General features: G+C 42.5%; 3 protein-coding genes and 1 long non-coding RNA gene across 5 annotated transcripts in view; 1 reads left to right on the top strand and 3 right to left on the bottom strand.

Moving 5' to 3' along the window:
• The window catches only part of LOC106914504 (pleckstrin homology domain-containing family G member 3), a 31,249-nt gene extending 26,001 nt beyond the window's left edge, over positions 1-5,248 (bottom strand). Inside the window, exons 1-2 of the mRNA XM_088001779.1 lie at positions 4,937-5,248; positions 2,735-2,828 (exon numbers count right to left, since the gene is read on the bottom strand). Coding sequence (XP_087857905.1) covers positions 2,735-2,783 — 49 coding nt within the window. The 5' untranslated portion in view covers positions 2,784-2,828; positions 4,937-5,248. The remainder of the gene's footprint in view (positions 1-2,734; positions 2,829-4,936) is intronic.
• A 2,711-nt stretch (positions 5,249-7,959) lies between these two features.
• Positions 7,960-16,717, bottom strand: LOC106914502 (kunitz-type protease inhibitor 1-like). The gene is made up of 10 exons (XM_014981326.2): positions 16,324-16,717; positions 14,575-14,735; positions 13,760-13,901; positions 11,780-11,950; positions 11,626-11,661; positions 11,317-11,445; positions 10,330-10,380; positions 10,071-10,241; positions 9,033-9,104; positions 7,960-8,585 (listed from the first exon to the last, which is right to left on the bottom strand). Exons 1-10 carry the CDS (start codon positions 16,715-16,717, stop codon positions 8,410-8,412), a joined length of 1,503 nt encoding a protein of 500 aa, XP_014836812.2. The 3' UTR covers positions 7,960-8,409.
• Positions 16,718-17,004: 287 nt separating this feature from the next.
• LOC106914501 (uncharacterized) lies at positions 17,005-24,840 on the top strand. Of its 2 annotated transcripts, XM_088001813.1 has the most exons (13): positions 17,005-17,784; positions 18,945-18,978; positions 19,487-19,662; positions 19,750-19,838; positions 19,912-19,985; positions 20,063-20,190; positions 20,912-21,502; positions 21,609-21,737; positions 22,734-22,828; positions 22,911-23,063; positions 23,639-23,926; positions 24,006-24,100; positions 24,660-24,840. In XM_088001813.1, exons 2-13 carry the CDS (start codon positions 18,953-18,955, stop codon positions 24,775-24,777), a joined length of 1,962 nt encoding a protein of 653 aa, XP_087857939.1. In that variant the 5' UTR covers positions 17,005-17,784; positions 18,945-18,952; the 3' UTR covers positions 24,778-24,840. The 2 variants fall into 2 exon arrangements, with proteins under 2 accessions (XP_087857939.1, XP_014836809.2); XM_014981323.2 differs by lacking the exon at positions 17,005-17,784 and having other exon boundaries at positions 18,633-18,978.
• LOC148153162 (uncharacterized) lies at positions 21,180-22,733 on the bottom strand. Its single transcript, XR_015761764.1, has 3 exons — positions 22,475-22,733; positions 21,352-21,522; positions 21,180-21,291 (listed from the first exon to the last, which is right to left on the bottom strand). It is a non-coding gene; the product is annotated as an uncharacterized LOC148153162 (long non-coding RNA).
• Positions 24,841-25,132: the final 292 nt, after the last annotated feature.

Genomic DNA, 25,132 nt, shown 5'->3' with positions numbered 1-25,132 from the left:
TCTTCAAATAGAAAAAAAAATCTGTTTGGCTTTCAGGGCTTCCGTAGTTTCAGCCCCTTTACTCAGATTCCTCTAAATGAAACCGACTCCAAACAAATGTCTTCTTTAAAAGTTTGTAATTTGGTCCCTGAAGGCATCACAGGTTCTCCAGAGAAAAAACAGCTGAAGTTCTGACTCCAGCCACAGATTCTCAGTTGGATTCAGGTCTGGACTTTGACTAGACCATTCTAACCCCTGAACACTCGCCCTTTGTGCGGCAGACGGTTCGGACAGATGTGAGCGCGATCGGCTCCCTGCACCAGCCACAGAAACAAAGACGGATCTGTGATCAGCTCCGTCTGCAGAGCAAACAACGATTATTCTGCTAATCAATTATTCAAACAATTAATCAATTAATCAGATTTTAAAAGATGGGTGTTTTTCATTCAACCACCTCAGGATTTTTTAAGAAGAAAAACAATTTGCCTAAAATGTGATAACACAGCAACATTCCTGTCGCAATAAATCAATTAATCGTCTGATAAATTTAAACGAGATCAATAATTTACTTTTGCAGAATTTATTGTTTTTCTCTTTCTACCAAAAACTGGAAGATAAAAGTCTTCAGTCTGGTGTTTTGGTCTCAACTGGCCATTTAACAGGATATTTTGTTATTTACAGACTTCGAGCCTCTACATGAATTCAGCATCAAACAGATTCACAGACAAACAAGTTCTTTGCTTATTTTAAAATGTTTATATTTTGTTCAGTTTTGTCTAAATTTCAGTTGTCTTTTCAGGAAATTACCTTCTGTGAGTGTTAAAACTCCAGTTTGTGATTGCTAAATAAAGTTGTCAGTTATTTCAGTAATTGATTAATCGCGATTAATCGTTTCAGCCCCATGCAGCTGGTCTGGTAGCCAGCACCTTTTTAAGGCCTCTGTGTTCATGTGAATATTTCTTAATCATCTTGAGGGTTTGTGGTTGTGGATGTCGGAGCAGCGACTGTTATCAGGAGCACTTCCTGTCGCGTTCACGCCTCGTTTCACTCCTCAGCCCTCTGGTTCGGTTCCAACCATCGCCTCAGGCGCTCGGACGGAAACAACCGGCTGAACAACCAGCAGACAGAACCTGCAGCCCTTCTGCTGTTCCAAAGTTATAAATAAATCTTCACAAATAAATTCATCTCGTCAGGGGAAAGTCATCAAACTACAACAGAATGACGAAACGTTGAGGTTTTAGCATCAGCAGCAAAACATCCGTCTGATTCACAAAGTTTCAGCAAAGAGATTTTATCTCAGATTGCACTGCAAACATGACATGATGCATAAAGAACGCAGTGTGAGGGAAACTGATCAGATTACTGGAAATTTAGTAATATGAGAAAAAGAGTCAGATTCTCCAAAAACCAAAAACAGATCATGCTAAATATTTATAGTGACCTGCTGCTTTAAACCAGACAGGACTAGTCAAAGTTTCTCCAATCTACTAGTAAAATATGCAAAAAGACGACTCAGCAGAAAAATCCCTACAACAGAATAAAATTCAAGCAAATTTCTCTTAACAGCTTAAGAAGCTTAACTCATATTAGGGCTGATCGATTAATCACAATTAATTGTTTATCAAAATGAACAACTACTTCAGTAATTGATTAATCGTTAACTGATTTTAAAGAGGGAAATTTTCTGAACGAAGAACACACTGAGCAGAAATTAAACCAAAACCGTAAAAAAAATAAACATTTTGCATTTATTACAATGTCTGTAAATCTGTTCAAACCAGAACTCTTTTAATTCTGTAAAAAACTAAAAATACAATAAAAAACCCTCAAACAACGCACATTTTGCTGTCCAATTATTTAAAAGTATTTCTAACATTGTATAAAATAAGATCAAGGGATAAAATGAGAAATCTGCAGAATATATGCATTTTTTTTATCTGATTAAACGTCAGAACAAAACATAGAATAATCGATTATTCTAACAGTAATAAAATTAAACTTTAGCACATCCTGCAGATTTTTCCCTTTAACCACTTCAGTCATTTATATAAAATATTAGAAGTGCATTAAAAGATTGAAATAAATAATTTAATTCCTTTTTCAAATAGAAAATAAACATTTTACTGCTTCAAACGCAATAAAATCATTAATTTAGTGAATACTTTATCATTTGTAGGAAAATTATATTATTTTTTATTATTATAAAATTATTTTATTTCCCTTTGGGATCAATACAATATTATTTTATTTTAATTTGAAGGTGAAAGGCTCAGTCTTTCTACTGAGATTATTTTTTGGATTAACCAATTAATAATTTGATTGTTTAATAGGAGATTTTTTTTCTCCAGAATTTGAATGAGGTGAAGCTAAAACTGTAACTTTTTAAATCTTAAATGAAAAATGTTTGTATTTCCTGTACAGTTTTGGAACAAATACCTTCTTTTGAGTCTACAGACTCCAGTTAGCGATTGATCGATTACTGAATTAGTTGATTATTTCACAAACTGATTAATCACGATTAATCGTCTCGACTGCAGCCTGATGCTAACAGAGCAGAGCGCGTCCAGCTGAAGCCCTAATCTGGGTTTGATTTGCTTTGTGAAAGACATGCTGGGTGATAAAATCCTGTTTTCAGTCAGTTTGGTTCCAGATCTCGTTACAGACGGGTCAGAACCGCAGAACAGCCTAGAGCTCACCAACATTCGCAGACCGTTGGAGACGAAGCTGATGGTGATGATGAGGAAGAGCGTCTTACCTTCACCCATGGGGATGTGAGAAGTGGAGCTGTGGGATCCTTCAGGCATCACCTGTCTGCCATAAACGGACCAGCTGACGGGAAAACTGGCGACCTGGAGCGAACAGAACCACAGAGTGAATCCACCTGCAGCAGGTGAGGGAAGTCACATGACCCGCTGCGTCTGCAGGGTAAAAACATGAGGGCAAAACAGGAGCAGCACCAGGGAGCCAGACGGACCGGACCAGCGACCCGAAAACTTCAGATTCTGCTCTGAATCAGTCTGCAGGGCCGGTCCAAGCCTTTCTAGGGCCCGAGCAGGTTTTAATTTGGTTCCCCCAGAAAAACATGTCAACACCAGATGCTTTATTGTATCATGAGTATCATAACTGCTAACATTAGCATCACTGGTAATTAGCTTACATCTGTTAAATATATATATATTAGCTGATAAACACTAAATTTACAGTAAACAAATCGAGTTTGATATGCTATGTTGCAGCAGGAAGACATTAACCTATTATATTTGTGATAAAGGAATTGTTTATTCATGTGAAACAGAATTTTAGAATTTAGTTTGAATTATTCAATGTTATTTATATATAAATATTGTATCATGCTAGCTTGGTGCTCTTGGAGGCCCTCTGGTGGTGCCGCTTAACTCGCAATGCCTTGGGCAGCATAGACAGACTGTTAAAAACTTCTTCCTGGAGTGTCATGGAAAAAACCTTCCCTCTGAAATGAGGTTGGGATTTAAAAACAGAAACACTTTGAATAAAATTCAAAGAGTTGAAGTTAGAGAGTGAAACAATAACTAGGTGTCTGTAAAACACTGCAGCGATCTACAGCCAAAATCCAGTTTTTCCTCTCATTCTCTGTCTTTTATGACTTATTTTTCATTTCCTAAACTCTAATAAAATGTTGCAAAATTACACAAGTCATCTGCAGCAACAGTTAAACTTGATTAAAGTTTGATCCATGAATAAAACTCTGGTTCAGACTTTAACTCAGGACAAAAGCATCAAATTTAATGATTTATTTCAGGAAAATCCAAACATGTTTAAGAGTTTTCAAGAAGCATATTTCCAGAACTAATTTTTATATACACAAAAATTCAGAATTATGGTTAAAATTTCCACATATTTCCAAAAACCTAAATGGGAATGGAGGAAGATGGATGGATTGATGCAACTTTTAGATTGCAGGTTTTCCCATATTCTATTTTCTTGGAACCATTTTTGTTTGTATTTTTCCTCTATGCCCATATTTGTTTTCTTTCCACCTGCCAGAATGAGTTCATTCAGACCGAAAAGCATGACTGAGCATGCTCAGATTGCAACACATCAGATTACAATCAGTTACCTTGGCAACACTTGACAAGCTCTTCAAGTCAGACCGTTTTAAAAGTCGCACTACTTCACGATTTACTTGCCCTTTGGATATTTTAAAAATCTTCCATAGAACAGCATCCAATGCCAACGAACTTCTGTTTTCAAATTCCCCATTTTGTGATTCTTCAAGCTTCTTTGCAGCAACAAAAACATCATCACGTTTGTTCACAGATTTATCTGAAACTACTCGACAATCTGTTGTTTTCGGCTGTATAAATTTTCACTAACCAGTGGCGTAATCTGATAAAACCGAAGGAATTTGCTCCCATTGGGCCGTTCTGGCTCGGCGCTGCGCTGAAGGAATTTATCAGCAGGTGACCCCCAGACAAAATAGGAAAATGAAAATCTCTTAACAATACAAGATAAATTGTGCACAAAACCCTTGCCGAATTAAAAGTAAAATATTTTTGGTCAGAAAATAATCATGATTTTTACCATGAGGTAGTTTTTTTTGTCTTGAAAAGCTACGTATTTCTAAATTACCCGTTTTCTTGAGTAGGTTCTGTACGGAGCATCCAGGGGCGGGTAGAGCCCCACCTACCAGCTCCGGTTCGGGTTTAAACTCGCAGAGATTCAGAAACAATTTAAAGTTTGCAAAACTGACACCGGACAGACTCTCTGGTTTTGGTTCTGACCCAATGACTTCAGTGTCTAAAAGGGAGCTGAACCAGCTGTGTGTCGCGGTTCAGCCTGGGCAGAACCGCGCACGCTTCGGACTCTCGAACCCAGAACCCAGAACCCCCCCGGAGCCGGAACACGGACCCGGACCAGCGACCCGGACCACCGACCCAAACCCCCGACACGGGACGTGGAGCCGAACATGCGGACTCACCTGAGCGCAGGTTCATGAACACAGAGAAAGTCCACAGAGACTCCGCAGCAGCTTAAAATCCAACTAAACTGTTTCCTCAGTCCGAAAGTCTTCAACTACTGCGCATGCGCACCATTTTAAACTAGCAAAACTGAGAAATAACAACAAAAACAAAACAAAAGAGAAAAAAAAGTTGAATGAGAATCCCTATTGTAATCTCAAATATTGCAGGACCAGAACCAGAACTGGAGCGAGCAGATTTAAAAAAATATATAAATATATTAATATTGATTAAACACACCTGCAGTACTCGCAAGTCAACCAGAAGAGGGCAGCAAAGATTGCAATTTAGTGACTATGCTGGGCGAAAATGACCTTTTTTAAAATCAAAAATACAAATTTAAGTATCAGACAGAAAATCCAAGAAAATAGAGGAAAAAAAAAACATTTTCCAAATCACATGACAAAATAGTTATCCAAACCATCTTGGGCCTGCATGAAAAATTAATGGTTACATCATGAATGAACGGGAATAAGACCAGTTATCTGGACTGGTAACGGTTCACAAGGCAGTCTGTGGACTGATGAAACAAAATGTACCGTTCAGGAAGGTTTGGAGTAAACCTAACAGCTAACAGAACCAGAACATCCTATTTACAGTCATACATGGAGGCGGCAGTGTGATGCTGTGGGCTGTTTTACAGGACCTGGAGGACTTGGTGTAACTGACAGAACCATTAACTCTGCTCTGTAGTAAAATGATGATCCACCACACGCCAGCAAGTCCAGCACTGAATCACTATGAAAACAAAATAAATACTTAGGAATGGCCTAGTCAAATCAACACTTCAACCTGATGACCTTACAGTCACCCAAACAGAGTGGGTCCAAACTCCTCCACTGTGATGTTAAAACCTCATCACCAGTTTTCAGGTTTAAGGTCTGACCCGGGTCCAGGTTGGTTCAGAGTTTTTTCCATTAACAAATTAAATCATCATTTAAAACAATGTTTCTTAAACTTCCACCGGTTTTCTCTGTCTGACATCAACATTAATTTGTTTATCTGGAACTTTAAATAGGACAAAAACTGAAGAAATCTGAAAGGGGGTAAATACTTTTTGGGTGTTTTTGAAAGACGAGCAGACTGGTCTGGATTCTGGTCCGAAACATAAAAGATTGGAAATCAGCCTGTTTGTGTGACAGAGACGCTGTGTGAAAATGTCTGGCTGGAAAACTTGATAAAAAGATTGAGATCTTCTGCAGAAATGGATGATATTGCCAAAGCAGACAATAAACTTAAAGTCACTTTTTAAATGAATTTATCTTTAAAGTTCTGCTTCAGTGAGTTTAAAACTGTTAATTTGATGTTTATGTGACTAAATGTATCCCAGAAATTGGATAAAACATGTTTTGCGGCTGTTCTCGCTTCTTTCCTGGTAACTTCTTGGAAAATTAGAAATGTGTTTGTGACTCCTCCTTTCCTGACGAGGTTTCCACCTGCTGCTTCCTGCTTCCTGCTTCTGGACACAAACAGGTTGAGCAGCATCTCCAGGCTCTGCCTGTGGAGCAGCGTGAGGTTACGGACGGCAGGCGGCGGCTGCAGAAACGAGAACACAAAGTTACACAACACGAAGCGACATCAGGCGAGTCTCGGCCTGCTTGAGAGCAAAGACACAAACACGGAGATTTCATCACTGAAACCGGTTATCTGGCTGCTCCTTTCAAAATAAAAGCCTCTTTCCTTATCCTCCAGGGTCAGCGAAGAGCATAAAGACTGAGGTTTCACCGAAAAACCGTTTATGATTTAATAAACAAAAATAGTTAATAAATTTGGAGGTTGGAAATAAAAACGAACAAGTCATCAGCATAAAGTGAAGCATTTTATTCAATGTGACGTTTCTGAAAGTCCTGAAGGTTTTTTTTATGGTGTCAAATGGATCTCGGCAAAACTAAACTAGGAAGTGACCTGTAGTGTCTCTTTAGTAGAAAGGTTTTAATTTTTGATCATTATTGTAAACTGAGGCAGCGGAGGAGATGGGAGTACTTGACCTTTGACACACAGACAACTCCTGGAGAAGATGTGGAAAAAAACTTCAATATTTGATGGAAGGAGCTTAAACTCAGCGGAGTGTTGGATCAGCTGGAGGTTTTTGGACTTCCTGAAAGTAAAGAATTACAGAAAAAGAATAATTTTTTCAGTCCATCATGAATAAAACATGGGCAGGTTTTTATCGTCACTCCTGGACTGGATGTGCGTTATTCCTGAGATCAGAGAAGAAAATCCTAGAAACAACCAAAAAAGTTTTTTTGAACAATATGTTGGAAACTATGTGATTTTCTTAATTTTACATCATGTTCCACAAACAAATATTCCACATTGTGTTAAGTAAGGTGGAGGCTCTGTGATGCTGTGGGTTTGTTCCTCTTCTAAAGATCTTGGGAACATCAGAATGCATTGCTTTATAAAGTATCAGAAGATTTGAAAGAATGATCTGACACTTTTTCCTTCCACTCAACTTTCTACGAATATGCTTGCATACAGCCAGCTTCTTTAGCGATGCTAAAAAATGTAAAAAATCTTGCAGACTTAAAGGAGGGGCTACATTAGATCAGGAAGCACACGATGCTGCGTCTTAAATTTCATTTTCATTAAACACCAAAACATTTCTGTTAATTCAATGCAAACTCAGACCTGCTGGGTTTCTCTGCAGCTCAGTCAGAAAACATCTGAGAATTTCAGCTTTCAAGTCTTTCACATATTCTCATCTGGATTCATGTCTGGACTTTGACTAGGTCATTGTAACACATGAATCTGCTTTGATCTAAATTTAGCTCCATCCAGCTTCCCATCAAATGTCAAAGCTGCAGCTGTTGCACCTCTGACACTTTTTCCTTCCACTCAACTTTCTACGAATATGCTTGGATACAGCTCTCGATAAAGCTTCAATTTGACAAGGCCTACAGTAAATGTCACCTAAATGTCAAATAATAAAATGATCTTACAGAGAGCAGCAGCTGCAGGAAGCAAAAAGCACACAGAGAAATTTCTTAAATTTCATTTTTATTAAACATTGAAACATTTCAGGACATTTGGTCCTGAACTAAAAACTGAAATGAAACAGAGGCTCGACATGTTAAAAATGAAAAGTTCTACAGATTCTTCCTTCTCCTGTCGATGGATTTATACTGAACAAACTAGAGACATGTTTATCCATACGATGTGCAACAAAACGAACAAACCCTGAGCCCCAAACACTGATTCAGAAACTTGTTCAGACTGACCAGGAACTGCAGCTCAAACAGTCTGAGGCTGACGAGCGTCATAAATAAAATGCAGTTTCTCATCATTCCCGTATTTTCACAAACTGAACCTGAAACAAGAAAGTTTCAGGAAAATGAACCACAACGAGAAAAAAACAAAAATTTAAAGGAAAAGGACAAAAAAATAAAACCAGGAGCTGGATGAGGATAGTTGCCGGGTTGCCATGGCGACATCAGGCAGGCTTGGTGGTGCTGTTGTAGACGAGCGTGTCCTGCTCCGACAGCGCCGCGTGGGCGGGGCCCGCCGACCGGCTGGGGGCCTTCCTGCGCCTCCGCAGGTAGCAGTACCCCACGATGACCAGCAGGGCCAAGACGCACACCGCCAGAATCACAGCCAGAGCGACGGAGCCTGGAGGACAAGACAGCGAGGTCACTTCCTGTCAGTAAGCAGGAAGGCGGCAGAGCGCGCGCTACGCTATTATTTAAGAAACATTTCTCACCCCGGCGCTTTACGACCGTTCTGAGGAGGGAACAAAAACAGCAGACAAAATCTAAGAACGCTCCCTCTGCAAACCTAAACCTAAGCCCTCTGCCCCACCCCAGATTAGGATGGATGACGGTTGGATGTCTCCTCTGGTCAGAGCAGCTTCCTCCTCATAGTGTCTCCACGAACCAATCAGAAGTCTCGTAGAGGTCAAGGTGTTGATGGATTTTATTTGGGGGTATCAGAGTCCAATAAACGGACGCTGCTTTGTAAAAAGCTCTCCATGTTTGTTGTTTATCAGATAAAAGGCCAGTAAACATCCAGAACCTGAACCTGTCGGGGTCAGGCGCTTTGTAACGCTGATGAACGTACCTGAGTCAGCAGTTTTTTCATCATCATCAGACCCGAAACGATCAAACATCCCTCTGGAAAACATGTTCCTCTCTGCAGAAACAGAAACGGAGAGCTCAGGTTTCCTGTAGGAGCTTCAGAACCCGAGGAGGTAAAACGTGTTTCGTTAAAAACGTTCCAACTGAGGCCAGAGTCTGGACGCTCTGAAAACCTGTCAACATATCAGTGTCTGGAATCGGTCTATCAATAATTATTGATTTTAGTTTTAAATATCTGACATACTGCCAAACCTTTCCTGGGTTAGCCTCAGTTTTCCCTCCATGCTGCCATTTATGTTTTTACGAGGAACGGAGGTGAAACCTGAAACTGCTGCTGCGCAAGTTACTCAACAGGTTGTTGCTAGGTAACCAAAGAATGAGTGAGTTGCTAGGTAACCAAAGAATGAGTGAGTTGCTAGGTAACCAATGAATGAGTGAGTTGCTAGGTAACCAATGAATGAGTGAGTTGCTAGGTAACCAATGAATACCACCAACCCAGCTGAGCTGGTTATGAGGTTCAGAGGCTAAAGCTTTTCCTCATCCTACATCTCCCAGAATGCTGTGCGGTTTTGGATCAGATTGTAAGTGAAACGATTGAATATTCTATCAGACATATTATATATGGATATTGATCATGTGTCTAATGGGATACATATAGTTATTGATTGGTTGTCCAGGCCAGGCTGGACTGCATTAAGGCTGGATGATCTACCTACAGCTCAGCCTTTTTCCTGCTCAACGTTAGCTGGAAAAAGTTAGCATCTGTCAGTTCCTCTACAGGTTTCCAGAGCCACAGAGTTTTAGCTGGAGACCGGTTCTGGTTCTGTTGGGTTTCTAACTGACAGTCCAAGGTTTCTTGTTGACAGAAAGAGAACATTAGCTTGAACTCCTTCAGTCCAACAGTTTCTCAGACCAGACGCTCTCTGGCAGAGTGTGGAGGTTCTTCAAGGCCGACTCTTCGTCTCGCATCGTAACCCGTCCAACACCTGCTGATGTTCCCCAGCGTTGATCAACTCTTCACCTGTTATGCCGTCGCAGGTCTCACTGCAATCATTCTCGTCCTGAAAGTTGTTCCCGTTTTCGTCGCAGCCACCGTAGATGAAGCGTAAGCACTTCCTGTCTTTAGGGTTGTAGTACCAGCGGTGGAAGTGTGCCCGACACGGGCCGGTGCGAGGAGGCTCCACGCACTGAGCTGCGGAGAACCAAACGGAGCTGGGTCAGAGTCCAACCCACTTTCTCCTGGAGGACTGATCACCATGGCAACCGGAGCAGAAACTCACCCTGGAGGTCGCTGACGTTGACGCTCAGCAGGCGGTTGAAGGTCCGGCTCACTAGAGAAGACGAGGAGGATCATTTCTTTAGCTGCCATGTTTCCAGGATTCAACTCAGAAGTTAGCTACGCCAACATTGTATTTAGTGGCAGCTAATGCTAATGCGCCAACTTCAACAATGTTGATAGCCACAATATGTCACAAAGACCAAGTTTTGTAGTTCTCACAGTCGATGACTAAAACCTCCTGCAGATGTCAGGGGGGAGGGAACAGCTCCAGGCCTGAGGGCCTCCTGCAACTTACAGATGTTACTTCAACACACCTGAGTCAGATACTGGACTCTGGAGAACCTGATGCACTGAGGAGGAGATTCAGCTGTTGGACCAGGGAGACATTAAGAGCTGCAGGACTCGGACCTCCAGGACCAGGACTGCCCACCTCTGAACTACACTAACGTTTCAGAATTTATCTGGAAAAATTAATTAGGGGAAGCTAGACGCATTAGCAAAAGCGCTCAATTACAAATAGTTTGCTCTGGTAGTGGTGCATTAGCGGATTAGCATATGTTCTACATCAGCTACGTTCCTCCAGTCCAAACTGGGAGAACGTAGCTGAACTCTAGCGCTGAGGGACGGTTCTGATAGCCTGTAATAAACTGCAGACTCAGCTAATCCAGACGGTCAGATGGTTTTCTTTAGCTTGTTTAGCCTGATGATTACCTTTTCATGGTGCAGCGTGTCTGAAGCGGCCTCATTGAAAGGCCTCCAGAAGAAATCCGATCAGATTCAAGCTAAACTGAAATGGCCTTCAGACTCAGTAAATGACTTGATCTCATCCCAGTTTGCCCAGCTGTCCCTCCAGATGCTGAACATTTTTAACTTTGTTTTGCTTTAATGTCAAATACGACACAGAGGTTTCCTGTATTTATGAAGCAATGCTGCACATTTCTCCAGTAAAGTCACAACTGATGGATAAACTGATCTTGTGTGTGATTACATTTGCTGCAGAGCTTTTCATCAGAGCCGTCGCTGCATTGGCTCACGCCGTCACACTCCAGAGCCCGGTCCAAACAGCAGCCGTCATCACAGGTCAGCTGATTGGGGCGGCACGGTGAGCCGCACTCCTCTGCACACACACACACACACACATACACATACACACACACACATACACACACACACACACACACACACACACACACACACACACACACACACACACACACACACACACACACACACACACACACTTAGACCAAATCCTCCCACAGTAAGCTGATATGAAGAGCTGAGTAGTGAGACTCACTATGGGGGTTTACAGTGATGCTCCTTTCTGAGGAAACTGAGGACAGAAGAACACAGATTGTGTCACCAGGAGCTGGTTTGTGTCATCAACATCAAAGGTGTGTGTGTGTGTGTGTGTGTGTGTATGTGTGTGTGTGTGTGTGTGTGTGTGTTACCTGTGACTCCTCTGCAGGCTGACATACACTCTGTGTTAAACAGGAAGTTGTTCTTGTTGGGTAAACAGCCTCCGTAGATAAACTTCTCACAGCGGCGCGTCGTCGTGTTGTAAAACCACCGAGGGAACGCTGCGCGGCACGGGCCGGTCTTCGGCGGAACCAGGCAGTACACTGAGGGAGAGCATGACATCACTTCCTGTGAGTGGCTTCAAACATGACCCAGATTAAACAGCAAGCCGCCGAGCAGCTGGTGTAAACACGAACCCACAGCAGGGCGTGGTGAAGGAGTGCTGCGGTGTTGACCTCCTGGTAACCATGGAGACGCTAAGTGTTTCACAGCCAGGACCGCGGCTGTCACGGAGCTGGGACCAATCAGAACCAGGACCAATACTCCATCAAACAGTTTGACAAAACTCAGCTAAACTGCTAAACTAAAACGATTCTCAGATCAGAGAGCCGACCTGGCAGAGCAGGTTCTGCTGAGCAGGCCGTGTGAAACTGTGTGTGTGTGTGTGTTAAATAACCAGTCCAGCCAGTATGAAGAGAGGCGTTGATCATCAGCATGAAAACTGGGATTCAGTTCACCAAACATTTGCACAACAAATGCACTGATTCACGTTTCACTGCAGCTAAAAGCTGCAAATAATAAAATAGTTTTAAATCAGTGAAAAACTTTAACTGTCAGCATCTGAACCAAGAGTTCAGAAACCAGTTAAATCAAGTATTTATGTCAATATATTTATTAAAATGTAACTTTACTGTCAGCAAATCCTTTAATCAACAGTTAGTGGATCCATAACAGGAAGTTTACCAGTTAAACCATTAACCCACTGGGAGCAGATCCCTCAGAAACCAAAGGGAGGTGACCAGAACAGTTAGTAGATCCCTGAATGGGTCACCTGACAGGAGGTTTGTCCTTAAAGCTTTCCACTGATGAGTGGATCCTTCAAAGAACCAATGGAAATAAAGAAATCATTCAAAACTGGTGCAGAAAGATTCCTTAAACGGTGAATCTGGATTCATTAAATGTTTCACCGCCGGCTAGTAGAACCCAACGGAAGAGACTAAGACTTGAAATGGCCAATCAGAAGTTAGTAGATCCCTAAAGTTTTACCAGTCAAACTTTAAGGGACCGGCAGGCAGTGGATCCCTTAAACCGCCTGCAGGTTTCAGATGTTTCCCTTCAGTGCAGCTGGTTTTAACTGACGGTATTTACTGAGCGGCGAAGCATCAAAAACATGCAGAGCGCCGCGGCGATGGGAGCAGGGCAGGAAATCAGCGTCTAAACAATGAACAGATGGGAAGAGATCCATTACACCAGGCCGGCCCAGCGGACTCGTCCTCCACACCTGGAGTAAGACACGCCTCAACTAATCTACCAACAGGCAGCAGGTTCCTAAAGTTTACACCGTAACCCAGCGGTGCCCAAAGTGGGTCCTGGAGGCCCGGCATCTCTCCCTGGTGGTAGAAACAACCTTTAGCTTGTCAATGTTCCTCTTAGATCTTCTAATGAGCCACCATTGGATCCAGGTGCGTTAAACCAGGGAGAGGATGCCGGGCCTCCAGGACCCACCTTGGACACCCCTGCCTTAAACCATCAACTAGAAGTCAGGAGATCCATCAGAAAAGCAACAAACTTTGTGAAAAGCTGACAAAGTTCAGTTCAAAGTTCAACCAACAGGAAGTAGATCCTGTTAGAAATGAATCGATCCCTCCAGGTCAGAACTGACTGAGGAGATTCCTTAAAAGTTTCCCACCTGGCAGCAGATCGCTTCAACACTCGACCGACCGGGAGACGACCCGTCAGCAAAACCCTGAGCCGATTCATGACCAACTTTAACTTTATGAATAAACTGTTAGATCCCTGAGAGGAGCGGTCTGAAAACAGACGTCATGCTAAGGAGTCTGTCCAGTTACCGGCAAACCGATCATGTGCATCAAACATCAGCAGCAAGGCCTACATTTCCCATGAGCACTCACAGCTGGACAGCTCTGGGGTGAGGACCGTGATGTTGACCGTGTCATGGCCGCTCTTCCCCTTGGAGTCTGTGACGGTCAGCTTCAAGACGTAGGAGCCCGGCTGCACGTTGGAGAGCCTCACCTGGTCGTCATGGTTGGTTTTCTGCAGGAAGTCAGAGGAAAACGGGAGAACTTAACGGGCCGGTCAGCAGAGAGACAGGAAAACACTCTGATGGATGGAGAGACGTGACTACGACCTCAGAGGAGACGGAGCACAAAATAATTATACGCAAGTAAAAGTAAAAAGCATCGGTCCAAAAAATTAACCTATCAAATTATCTATCATTTAATATTTAAAAATCACATCATCAGACGGACCAAAACATAAAGTTAAGTGGAAATGTTGGCATTTCAAGAACGAAAATGACAAAAATTAACATAAGTGACAAAATCAGGCAAAATAAAATGTTTCCAAATCAGTTTCTTCAGAAAGTGCAGCTGTGTGTCTGTCTGGTGAGGTTTTGGTTGAAACACGTTTGTTTTTCATTCAGTGGGAAGAAAATCCAGAAATGAAAATAAGAGCAGAAATACTTCATGATAAAATGATCCAAGCAAAACTAAAAGGACAAAGTAGATTTTTTCAAAAAAAGTTACTCAAGTAAATGTAACTGAGTAAAAGTAACTAGTTCCTGCCCAACTCTGAGCTCATGCCTGTTCAGACTGGACTCTGGGATGAATCGGGCCAGCCTGAACTCCCAGCAGCTCTAAATGGTTTGCTTTGACGTTCTACTGACCACCTGAGGACCAGGTGAAGCCCCGCCCCCTGCAGGTGTTACCTCCAGCTTCAGGCTCTGGTCTCCGCTCTGCAGAGTCCACTTGTAGTCAGAGATCTTAGCGTGGTGCAGCGGTATGCTCTCGGAGCCGTTGAGCGTCACGTTCTCTCCGGGCTGCAGGACGACGTCAGGGCCGGCGTTGGCGATGGGCGGAGCCAGCTCACCTGGGAAACAGCAGATCTGTTTACGACACGACACTGAGACAGCGTTTCCTCCGGAACAAACACTTGGACTCATTTTCTTATCGGAGCATTTCAGATGAATGTCCTCCTTGTTAAAGGGACAGTTCCACTCAGTGTCTTCACTTTATCAAACTTGAAAAAGAAACACGTCAGCAATTTGACAATTGATTTAAGATGAAAACTATGATGGCTGCAAGCGCCGAAAACCATCGAAAAACAACCCATGAATGATGCAAACTCAAAAACCCACAAAACAAATGCAACAGAAAAATTCTGCAAACACAAGAAATGGAAACAAAAACAAACAAAAAACAACAGAAAATATGAAACGCTGCAAACTTTCTCTACAAAACGGTGGTCCTCCAGACCACTAGGGGGAGTCTGGAGGAGCTTTTATCTACACAAATATGCTGCTTTCATGAAATATTGAAAAAGGCATTAAGTGTAGTGTGCTTTTTCCATCTTTCTTTTGAATATTCTGCCTTTACTGAAGGTCTGGTGTCATGTAGTTTGGTGGTCGACTCCCTCTAGTGGCCTGGAGGACTTCCTTTTTCTAGAGCAAGTTTGGAGCATTTCAGATTTGCTCTTTTTCATTTTCCTCTTTATTTCCATTTCCTGTGTCTGCAGTGTTTTTATGATTCCGCCCGTCATCAACCGTAGAAAACCCACAGAACGGGGAAATAAACCCCAATGAGACAGCAGCCAAGAAATTTCAAATTCACAAAACTATTTATCGTTGCAATTCAGCATTAATGACCATCAAGGACTAACAACATGCAGTGTTAGCCAAGGAAAAAAACCCTTTTAATCAGCATCCTGTCACAAGGACACAACTTATTCCCAATTCTTGGTCTTAATCTACATAAATAATCTCAAAGATAACGCCGACTCCAGCAGGCGAACAGCAGAGACTCACATCTTCAGGAACGGACATGAAATCAGCGAGCCTCTGATCCCAGACTTGAAACAACCGTCGTCCTTCAGTTTATTATCTTTCTTACAAAACTTTTTCAGCTGATTAACTCCTTGGAGAACATTTCAAATTCTAGCTGCTGGTGTCAAAACCATTTTATACACCTAAATTCTCTTGGATTGACTTTAAACAGAAAAACTGTGCCATCTTGAGATTTGCAAAGTGGTGACAGTGACGGGGAATAAGGCTCTCTGCCCAGGGCAGAAAGCAGCCAGGGGCATCACAAGCACGCTGCAGTTCTTAAAGTCATCCATCTGTTACGCAAGAAGTTTTCCTGTGGATGTTTACTTGTGGAGGACTGGGCGATAGTCAAGCAGATGTTGGTTTTCCATCTAGATGAAGGAGTCTGTCTCTTTAAAACTCAGTCTGACTGTGAAAACAACAAAAACTTAACAATTAAAGGCAGATCTCAGTTGACTCATATAAGCTGTTTCAGTTTCATAAAAAGTTTTAAAAGACAATTATTGATTGACAAAGTAAGAAAATTTAAAGAAATTAGATCTGGATCAATCATTCTGGTGATTTAAAACTCTCCTGCATCTCTCTCTGGTGATTTGTTGCTATTGATTAGGTATTGATTGGTGTTTGCGCCCTCACCTGGTGCCTCCAGGTATCTCTGGTACGTGCTCCTCCTAATGTAGCTCTTGTATCCGGCCTGGTTCACAAACCGACACACAAAACGATTTTTATGGACGCAGTCAAACAGGACGCACGTGCGCGTGTCCTGCGCTTCCTCGTCGCGCGGCTCCAGCAGCGCCAGGTTGCAGCGTGGGTCCTTGCAGCACTGCGTCTCGCACTCCTCATCCACGGACACGGCCTGCGTGTCCAGCAGAGCAGCGCCGTCCTCCACCGCGTCCTTCGCGTCCAGAACGAAGTTCTCACTGCCGGAGACGAACGCGTCGCCGCCGCTTTCGCATTGTTCTGCCGCGCCGCGCTGCGCGCCGCGGAGCAGAACCAGCAGCAGCAGAGAGGAAGTACAGAACCGGAACATTTCGGTCAGCTCAAAACTGACGAGGAAAATGGAGAAGAGTCCGCCTCAGTCCGACAGAAAACGGGAACGTTTGAGCCGCTCCTCAGCGCGCGCTGCTTTGGTGTGTCTCACCTGTTGCCTGACAGGAAGACAAAACACACAGCAGGCCAATGAGGTGACGCGCCTGTGACGTCACTCAGGTGTGGCCCACAGAAAGCAGAGGACAGGTTTTAGGGAAAGGAGCAGAAAAAATTGGTGGCACTGCAGAAATGGATCCCACTGTGAGCGATTCCTGTTTTCACCACAAACCTGGAGAGAAAATCAAAACATTTAATGTCGTTTTAAAGAAGGAAGAGGATAAATCTACACATTGGCAAGTTTTATCTCCTGTGACTACAAACGGATAAGCTCATTTCATTTTTTTTTTGACTGGTTCATCCAAAGTCACAACAAGTAGATGTGCGTTGATTTTATTCCTATATATATTTGAAAAATACTTATATTTGTCAGTTTGTTATCTTTCAGAGGGTTTTGAGGAGAACATCTAACCTAAACAAATAAAAATACATTTTTGTTAAAAAAAACGTTTTATTTGATTTTTTTTTGTTTAGGTTTTGTCTTATTAATGTTAATTTATTCTTGCTCTTTTATTTCTTTTTCAACAAAATAATTATAAAAAGAATAATTATAATTGGAATAATACTAATAATACCTCTAGTAATAACTCTATTATTATTATTATTATTATTATTAATTATTACTATTATTAGCAGTAGTAGTAGTAGTTTCTCTAGCCCTTTTTTAATATATTGAAAATTCTACTCACTGACATAAGTTAATTATGACTGTTGATAACGGCAAGTTCTAAGGAAAATATTGGAACAGCTTGAGACCAGTATAAAAGCAATATTAAAGATCAAATTATTGCCAAAAAAATGAGTTAAAACAGAATATTTATAGTGCAGTACAAGTTATAGTCAGTAGGGGCGGTGCAACACCCTGGGACCGATCATATGCACCAGAGGAAGCCAGCTGTGACGAGAGCGGGTTGTTTGAATCTTGTTTTGGTCTTCTTCATAACACTTCCGGTAAGAAAACTTGTTTTATTATTGTTCTGTAATGAATACTTGAAGCAAAACGTGAATCCTTTCTTCGCTGGTGTTCACAGTAAGCATTTATGAGTCTAACGGTTCGTTCGAACGATTTTTATCCACGTCTCTGACGTTTTCAGCCGAATTTCACTGAAAAACCGGCGAATTTTAGTATAAATGTGATTACTGACAGTAAGAACGCCAACATTTGTGACGCTAAACGTATATACGGCCTAATAAAAGCCCTTTATCAAATTCGGCTCAGAATAAACAACAACCACAAAGTGATGATTTCCATAAAATCGGACGGCTGAATCCCAAATCCAAGATAGTGGAATAAACTGGTAGTTTCCAGATACCCTGGTTTAATTAAGCCTGTGCTTAGTTTCACAAAAGCAGAAGCACATAAGTTACCATGGTAATTTATCCCGTGCAGCTGTCCTGCTCCATGCCAGGCTAAATTAATCCTAGTCCCGTAAGCGCTCAGTCAGCGTCATAACGATCAGAAGCCAATATGTTCCGTTTTCTTACCTGTCTTTTTTTAACATTATGGCTTAAAATATCACTGAATCATGTTGGCAGCTGTATTATTATTTTAACATTATGTGCATTGTTACTGTTCGATTATGTTTATGAAAACTGCCGTTCTAATAACGTTTACAACCTAAATTAACTTTAGTTTTGGCACATTATTAAACAAATGCACATTTTAAGTCACAATATTTCAGACTTGTACTTATTTCAGTCATAAACATACCTTGTGTGTCTATCAAGAGGGCTGCCAAAAGCTACATACATTTTTATCTCCGTCACAACTTATCTTATTTCTTTAGTTTGCCGTTGAGCTGCTTTTGCGCTAACCGTTACGCGGGAAGTTGCCCCTTCAGAATAAAAGCATGACAACTCAAACAGGAGGTTTGCCATAGTTAGAAATAATTAAAGATGATGGGCGATTTTTATGGTTTCTCTTGCAGAATTGTCTCTTTTCTTTCTTTTTTTTTTAGATAATTATTGCACAAATGCCTTGTAAATTATTATTATTTTTTTTTTTTAACATCACTTGAATATTCAACTAATTTTGAGATGAGAAGGCTAATTTTCTTTAACAATTATGAGCTTGTTGATAGTGATTGATTCTTTGTTTCTGATCGATGCAGGTGCAGAGATGGAAGGATTGTCCGTCAGCTCTCTGTAAGTGAAATCTGTAATTTAAAGCTAAAGCAGAGCAGCTTTATAACGTTTTTTCAAACTAAATAAAATATTACAGTTTACTAACTGTGATTTAAAGAATCAGTTGAACTTTAAGTATTATAGATTATAAATCAAATTATTTGTATAATTCTGTTGATTCTGGTTAATAAAAAACAGCAAAATTAAAATTTTTACAGTATTACACATCACTAAAAATTATATATTTTTAAAATAAAAATAATTTATAGTCTTAAGAGTCATGAAGAAGACAGTTGTCACATGTTTGACAAGAATTTTAAACCAACCTCTAATGGTAATAATTAAAGAAACTGGCAATATTTCAACAAATTATTGGAAAGTTGAGTGGAAGGAAAAAGTCACACAAACAGGAATATTTGGTTTTAATCAACTATTAAAACAAATATTAAAGTAAACACTTAAAATGTGATATTCCGGGTGTAATATATGTACAAATTGTTAAAAGAAATGATCTGGTTGATGGCTACAGATCAGCCAATCAGAGCACGGTGCAGGTGAACATGGGGGCGGGGCTTCATGATGGGGGCGTGGCCAGCCAGTGGAGCCCTTACTGTAAAGAGGACCTGATGAGAGGAGGGGAGGAGCTGTGCTTTGAGGAGCTGCGGGCTGAAAGATACAACCAGCAGAAACAGAAGGAGATGGAAGGTGCGTTCGCTGTCCTAATGATGCCTTCATTGCCTGTGGGAAACGAGAGTTGGTGCTTCAGTTTCAACTTCTGGTTGCTTCCTGCAGAGAAGATGCGACACCTGAAGGAGCAGCAGGAGCAGCTGAGTCAGGAGCTGGAGGAGAAGAAGAGGCTGCTGCTCAGAAAGTCCCAACAGGTGGGTTCTGACCCGGTTCTGGTTCTGCTCACTGACTATGGCCATGGACTCACAGTTCTCTTTCTCCTGTCAGATCAGCAACGTGGATCAACCTGCTGCTGCTCCCTTCAAAATACTGGATGAGTCTGGTTCCAAAGAGTCCGTCAGGTAACCAACTATAACCGGATCAGAACTGGACCGGAACCAGAACTCCCCCATCTCACCATCTGACTGTTGTTCTGCAGGAAGTCGGAGCCGTCCTCAGACGAGCTGCCAGACGACGTCTTCCTGCGACCCGATGAGAAGGGACTGTGTGTGAGGGTCCAGTTTCCAACCCGACCAGACCAGAACCACCAGCAGAACTGGCCACCAGGTGACCAGAACCTGAGCGCTGGAGCAGGAGATGCTTCTAAAATGATCCGGATTTTATTTTCCTGATCTTATGACTTAACTTAAATTAAGTTGTAATTTCATTACAACTTAATTTAATTTTACGAGAATAACGAAAAAATTCTAAATATTATGATAAAAAATTGTATCATAATATTTTGAGTTTATTCTCATGATAGTAGAACTTTTTTATTTTTTAAATTTAAACTGTATTTTCTTATTACTTTTAAAAAATCATAATATTACAATAATAAAGTCTGTTATTAAAAAAATTATAATATTTTGGCTATATGCTTGTAAAATAGCAACTTTATTCTCAGATTATTACAAATTTATCTTGTAATTTAAAACCAAAAATGATTAGCTTGTTTCCAATACTCCGTCGTAGAATTCAACACAAAACATGCCGAAGAGACTCTGATTGTTCTGCTGAGGCAGCAAAGGAAAAATGTTTTATGAATAATGAAAATACACAACCTGACAGACATGTCACAATATAAAGTAAGAAAAATAACAAGAAGTAAAATGAAGAAGTTGCTGAAATTTTGATGATTTAACCTCAAAATTCTCCTGAAACTTCCTGGTTTTCAATCATTTTCTTTAAATTCTGTTAAACTCAAAGGATTCATGGTTTGATTTTCCCTCCATCAGATCAGGCTGGTGGTTCTTATGTGTTCGGTTTGCTGACGCCTGTCTGATCTCAGGTCAGCCGAGTCGGACTGAGCGGGACCTCCGGGCCGAGCGGGACCTCCGGGCCGAGCGGGACCTCCGGACCGAGCGGGACCTCCGGGCCGAGCGGGACCTCCGGGCCGAGCGGGACCTCCGGACCGAGCGGGACCTCCGGGCCGAGCGGGACCTCCGGGCCGAGCGGGACCTCCGGACCGAGCGGGACCTCCGGGCCGAGCGGGACCTCCGGGCCGAGCGGGACCTCCGGGCCGAGCGGGACCTCCGGGCCGAGCAGGACCCGGATTCCCAGGAAAGCGTCTCTCAGCCCAAAAAGCAGCTGAGCCCCATAGAGGAGATCAGTGTGGAAGCCGCATCCCTCACTTCTCCTGGAGAACTGTCCGGGGGGAACTTCAGTCCACTGGACCAGGAGCAAGACCAGAACCAGAACCAGAACCAGGAGCAAGACCAGAACCAGAACCAGGACCAGGAGCAAGACCAGAACCAGAACCAGGAGCAAGACCAGAACCAGAACCAGGAGCAGGACCAGGAGCAGGACCAGGAGCAGGACCAGGAGCAGGACCAGGAGCAGGAGCAGGACCAGGACCAGGAGACTCTCAGTCAGTCTCATGGTACGGAAGGTTCCAGGTTCCTGAATTAGAAAATGAAACGGATGTTCGTTTTGTGAGTGGGTTCTACAGAAACGGTTCTGTTCTGGAGTTCTGATTTGTGTTCCAGCTGTAGATCCCTGCGACCCGGAAGTCCGTCGACAGCTGTTGGATCTTTTTGACATCACTTCCTCTGCAAACCTTCATTCGGAGCAGCGCCCCCTACCTGCTGTTGAGGAGTGCAGCCTTCTGGACCTCGGTATTATTCTGAATTTAGGTTCTGGATCGTTAACTCCAGATTGGGATTTTTAATTTGTAGCGATTACAGCTGAGCAGGACCTTAAAGGCCGACCTGAGGAGTTCCTCAGGGACGAGTCCTCAGTCCCTCTGCTCTCTACTGGTTCACAGTTTAAACCAGAAGTTTACATTCACCATTTTTCCACTTTCTGAAGTTAAATCAGACCAAACTTCAGTTAGAACATCCAAAATTATTTTAACTCCTAAAACATTTTTTTTTAAAGATTTTTAGAAACTTAATTTTCAAAGTATATAAGTTTACATACATCTGGTCACTATCAGAGTAATTTACGTTCAAACTGTATGACTTGGCTCAAACATTTCTGGGTTTTGTTCACAAGCTGCTGATATTTTCACTGGCAATTGGTTCAATACCTGTGGATGTATCTTAAGTAAACTGGGTTAATTTACCAGAGTAAACTGGTTTTTGTACCTGTTGAGGTTAATCTTTTTTTCCAACTAGGCCTGTCATGATAACAATAAATTACTGCTTGATAAATTATTAATTTATCACACGGTTAATTGATTTATTGGTTATTGTGTCAGACTTTCTGTTTGCATGTTAAATCTGCAGGTTTCAGTTTTTCTTTCTTTTTGTGAAAACTAGTTTTCCTCAGATTACACACAAACCAAAACATTTCTCTGTTTTAATCGATTCTCTGGCTGCTACAAATTAGAAAATATTTTTTCTAAACTCACTTATGATGCTGAAGTTTGGAAAACGTGGAAAACCCCAGAAAATGTTTTCTTCCATGTTGAACTAAAACTTCAGCCTGGAGGTGGAAACAAGCCGGAGCTGCAGGTTCATCCTGACTCAGCAGCCATGTTTTCCCCAAACAGACCCTCAGCAGGTCTGCCTCCAGCGACGTTTAGCCTCAGAAAGATGAAAACATCTTGAGTCATGTGACACCGGGCCTGGAATTAAAGGAAATCAGCTTTACTTTGCTTTGTCCACTAGGGGGCGACACATTCTTCATTGAAAGCAGACTTCTGGACAGACACAGCGTCTCCATCTTCAGAGCAGCTGCAGATAATCAGTCTGTGTTTATAAAGGCGAGTCTTCCTGGTTCTGATGGGCCCAGCTGGCCGCCTACTGCCTGCTGGTCACGTGACTGACTGATGCTTCCTGCTGCAGGTGGAGCGCTGCTCGGCCCCCTGGGATTTCTACCTGTTCACCCGCCTGAAGGAGAACTCGCCGTCTGCTGACAGAGCTGCTCTGATCAGCTGCTTCCTGTTTGAGGACGGCTGCGTCACCGTCTACACGCCGCCCGCAGACCACCAGCTCACTGTGAGACCAGTCAGTCAGTCAGATTCAGTCTGATCTCTGGTTTCCAGCTGGAACAACTGAATCTGTTCTGACTCTAGATCTATACCTCTAGATCCTCCCTCTTTAGGTCCAAAGATCATAACTTCAGTTTCTGTTCAGCTGGAAAACGGATCTGTTCAGTGCTTTAATGGGTTTAACTTTATTCTCATAATATTAAGTCATACATTGATGTAAAAATCAATATTATGATTTGGTTAACTATCACCTTTATTTTGCATCCCATGATTCTTTAAAGAAGTCATGATATTACAAAAATAAAGTCAGAATATTACGGGAATAAAGGAAAAATGCTACAATGAATGTTTTTCTCAAAATGTTTTGGCTTGAATGGGTTCAGAGTCGCCTGCCGACGTGACGCACAGGTGTGCACCATGTGCGTTGTCATGGTAACGCTTCCCTGTGCATCATGTGCGTTGTCATGGTATCGCTTCCCTGTGCATCATGTGCGTTGTCATGGTAACTCTTCCCTCCGCATCATGTGCGTTGTCATGGTAACTCGTCAGTTTTCCCGGTAACCTGGTGTGTTCTGTGGCCAGGTTGTGGCGGACTGCGGCCCGGATCTGGCGCGTGTCGGCGTGACAGCCGTCAGGTTGCTGGAGCTGGTGCTGCAGCTGCACAGCTGCAGCCTGCTGCATGCGGGGCTGCAGCCCGGCGTGCTGGCCTCCTGCGGCGCCGCGGCGAACCAGGACTGGCTCTTCCCCCTGGACTGGTCGTCCTCGCTGGACCTGGATCTGCAGAAAGACGTCCGGTCTGTCCAGCAGATCCCGTCCGCTCAGGGCTACATCAGGCTTGGTCTGCTGCAGCCCGCCGACCCGCCTCACACCGTAAGCACGCCTTCGTCACATTAACGGCCCCCAGCTCAGAACGGGTCAGTTTCACCGGGTCTGTTCCGTGTCCTGGCAGGTGGACCTGGTGGGCGTGGCTGAAACCATCTACTTCCTGTTGACCAACAGCGAGATGAAACCAGAGAGACACGGCAGCAGCTGGACACTGACGCAGTACGGTGGAGTCCGACCCGGTTACTGACATGTAGAACAGAAACACTCAGATACAGCTGTTGGAGCCCAGCAGGAACCACAGGAAACTGGGTTTATTACTGCTGGAGTTCTCATGTTCATCCACCAGGTCCGTTTACCTGTTTCAGGACCAGAACCCCTCAGTTCTGTAAATTACCTTGAGAAATGATGAGATTTGGTTATATAAAAACAGGCTTTAATGCTGAAAAATGATCAAGTGTTACAAGCCATACACGTCATAGAAATGGATCAGAACCAGAGTTGCACTGGGCTCACCTGATGGATGGAACCAGGTGAGGTGAAGACTGGAGAGTTTAGCTTCTATTCCCAGTCTGTTCCCTCCCTGAAGGCTGATCAGGTTATGTCAGCTGCAGCATGTAAGCAGATAAGAGAGGAAAACACAGAATCCACAGCATTACACTGGGTAAACTGGTTTTATCTACCACAGTAAACTGGTTTATCAGAGGCAGTTTAAATGACTGCCTCTGAGTTTAACACTGAAGGTTTAAAATGTGGCTGATTCCTTTTCTTTCTGCTGCAGCGACGTCTTCACGTCGACCTGGAGAAGGTTTTTCGGTCTGCTGCTGAACGCCGGCGGTCGCTCGTCCATCTCCATCCTGTCGGAGCTGAAGGACCAGCTTTCTGAGCTTTACCTGTGAAGCACCTGTGTTACATGTTGACTGTTTTATATTTGGTTAATAAATAAAACACTATTTGTTGCAGCCGCTCTTTGGTTTATTCATTTGATCATGGAACCAGCAGGGGGCGCTGTAGGTAGAAAAATATTTTCCTGTCAAGAGATTATTCTCAGACATTTCTGGAAAAAACTCAAAAAATTTTATATTATCTTTTTTTCTTTTTTCTTTTTTTAAAAAAAAAAAAAAAACATTTTTGACTTGAAACTCCATGGTTTTTTTTTGTTTGTGTTTTTTCCAAATAAATTTCTGACAACAATCCCAAAATTTCTGAGGTTTTCAGAGAAAACAAAATTTCACTTCTGGCAAAATTTTAACT

The sequence above is a fragment of the Poecilia mexicana genome, unplaced genomic scaffold (assembly GCF_051168715.1).
Source record: "Poecilia mexicana isolate PSO_F unplaced genomic scaffold, ASM5116871v1 scaffold_21, whole genome shotgun sequence".
Lineage (NCBI taxonomy): Eukaryota > Metazoa > Chordata > Actinopteri > Cyprinodontiformes > Poeciliidae > Poecilia > Poecilia mexicana.
The sequence above is the reverse complement of the archived record's forward strand: the minus strand, read 5'-3'. Positions and strand labels throughout refer to the sequence as shown.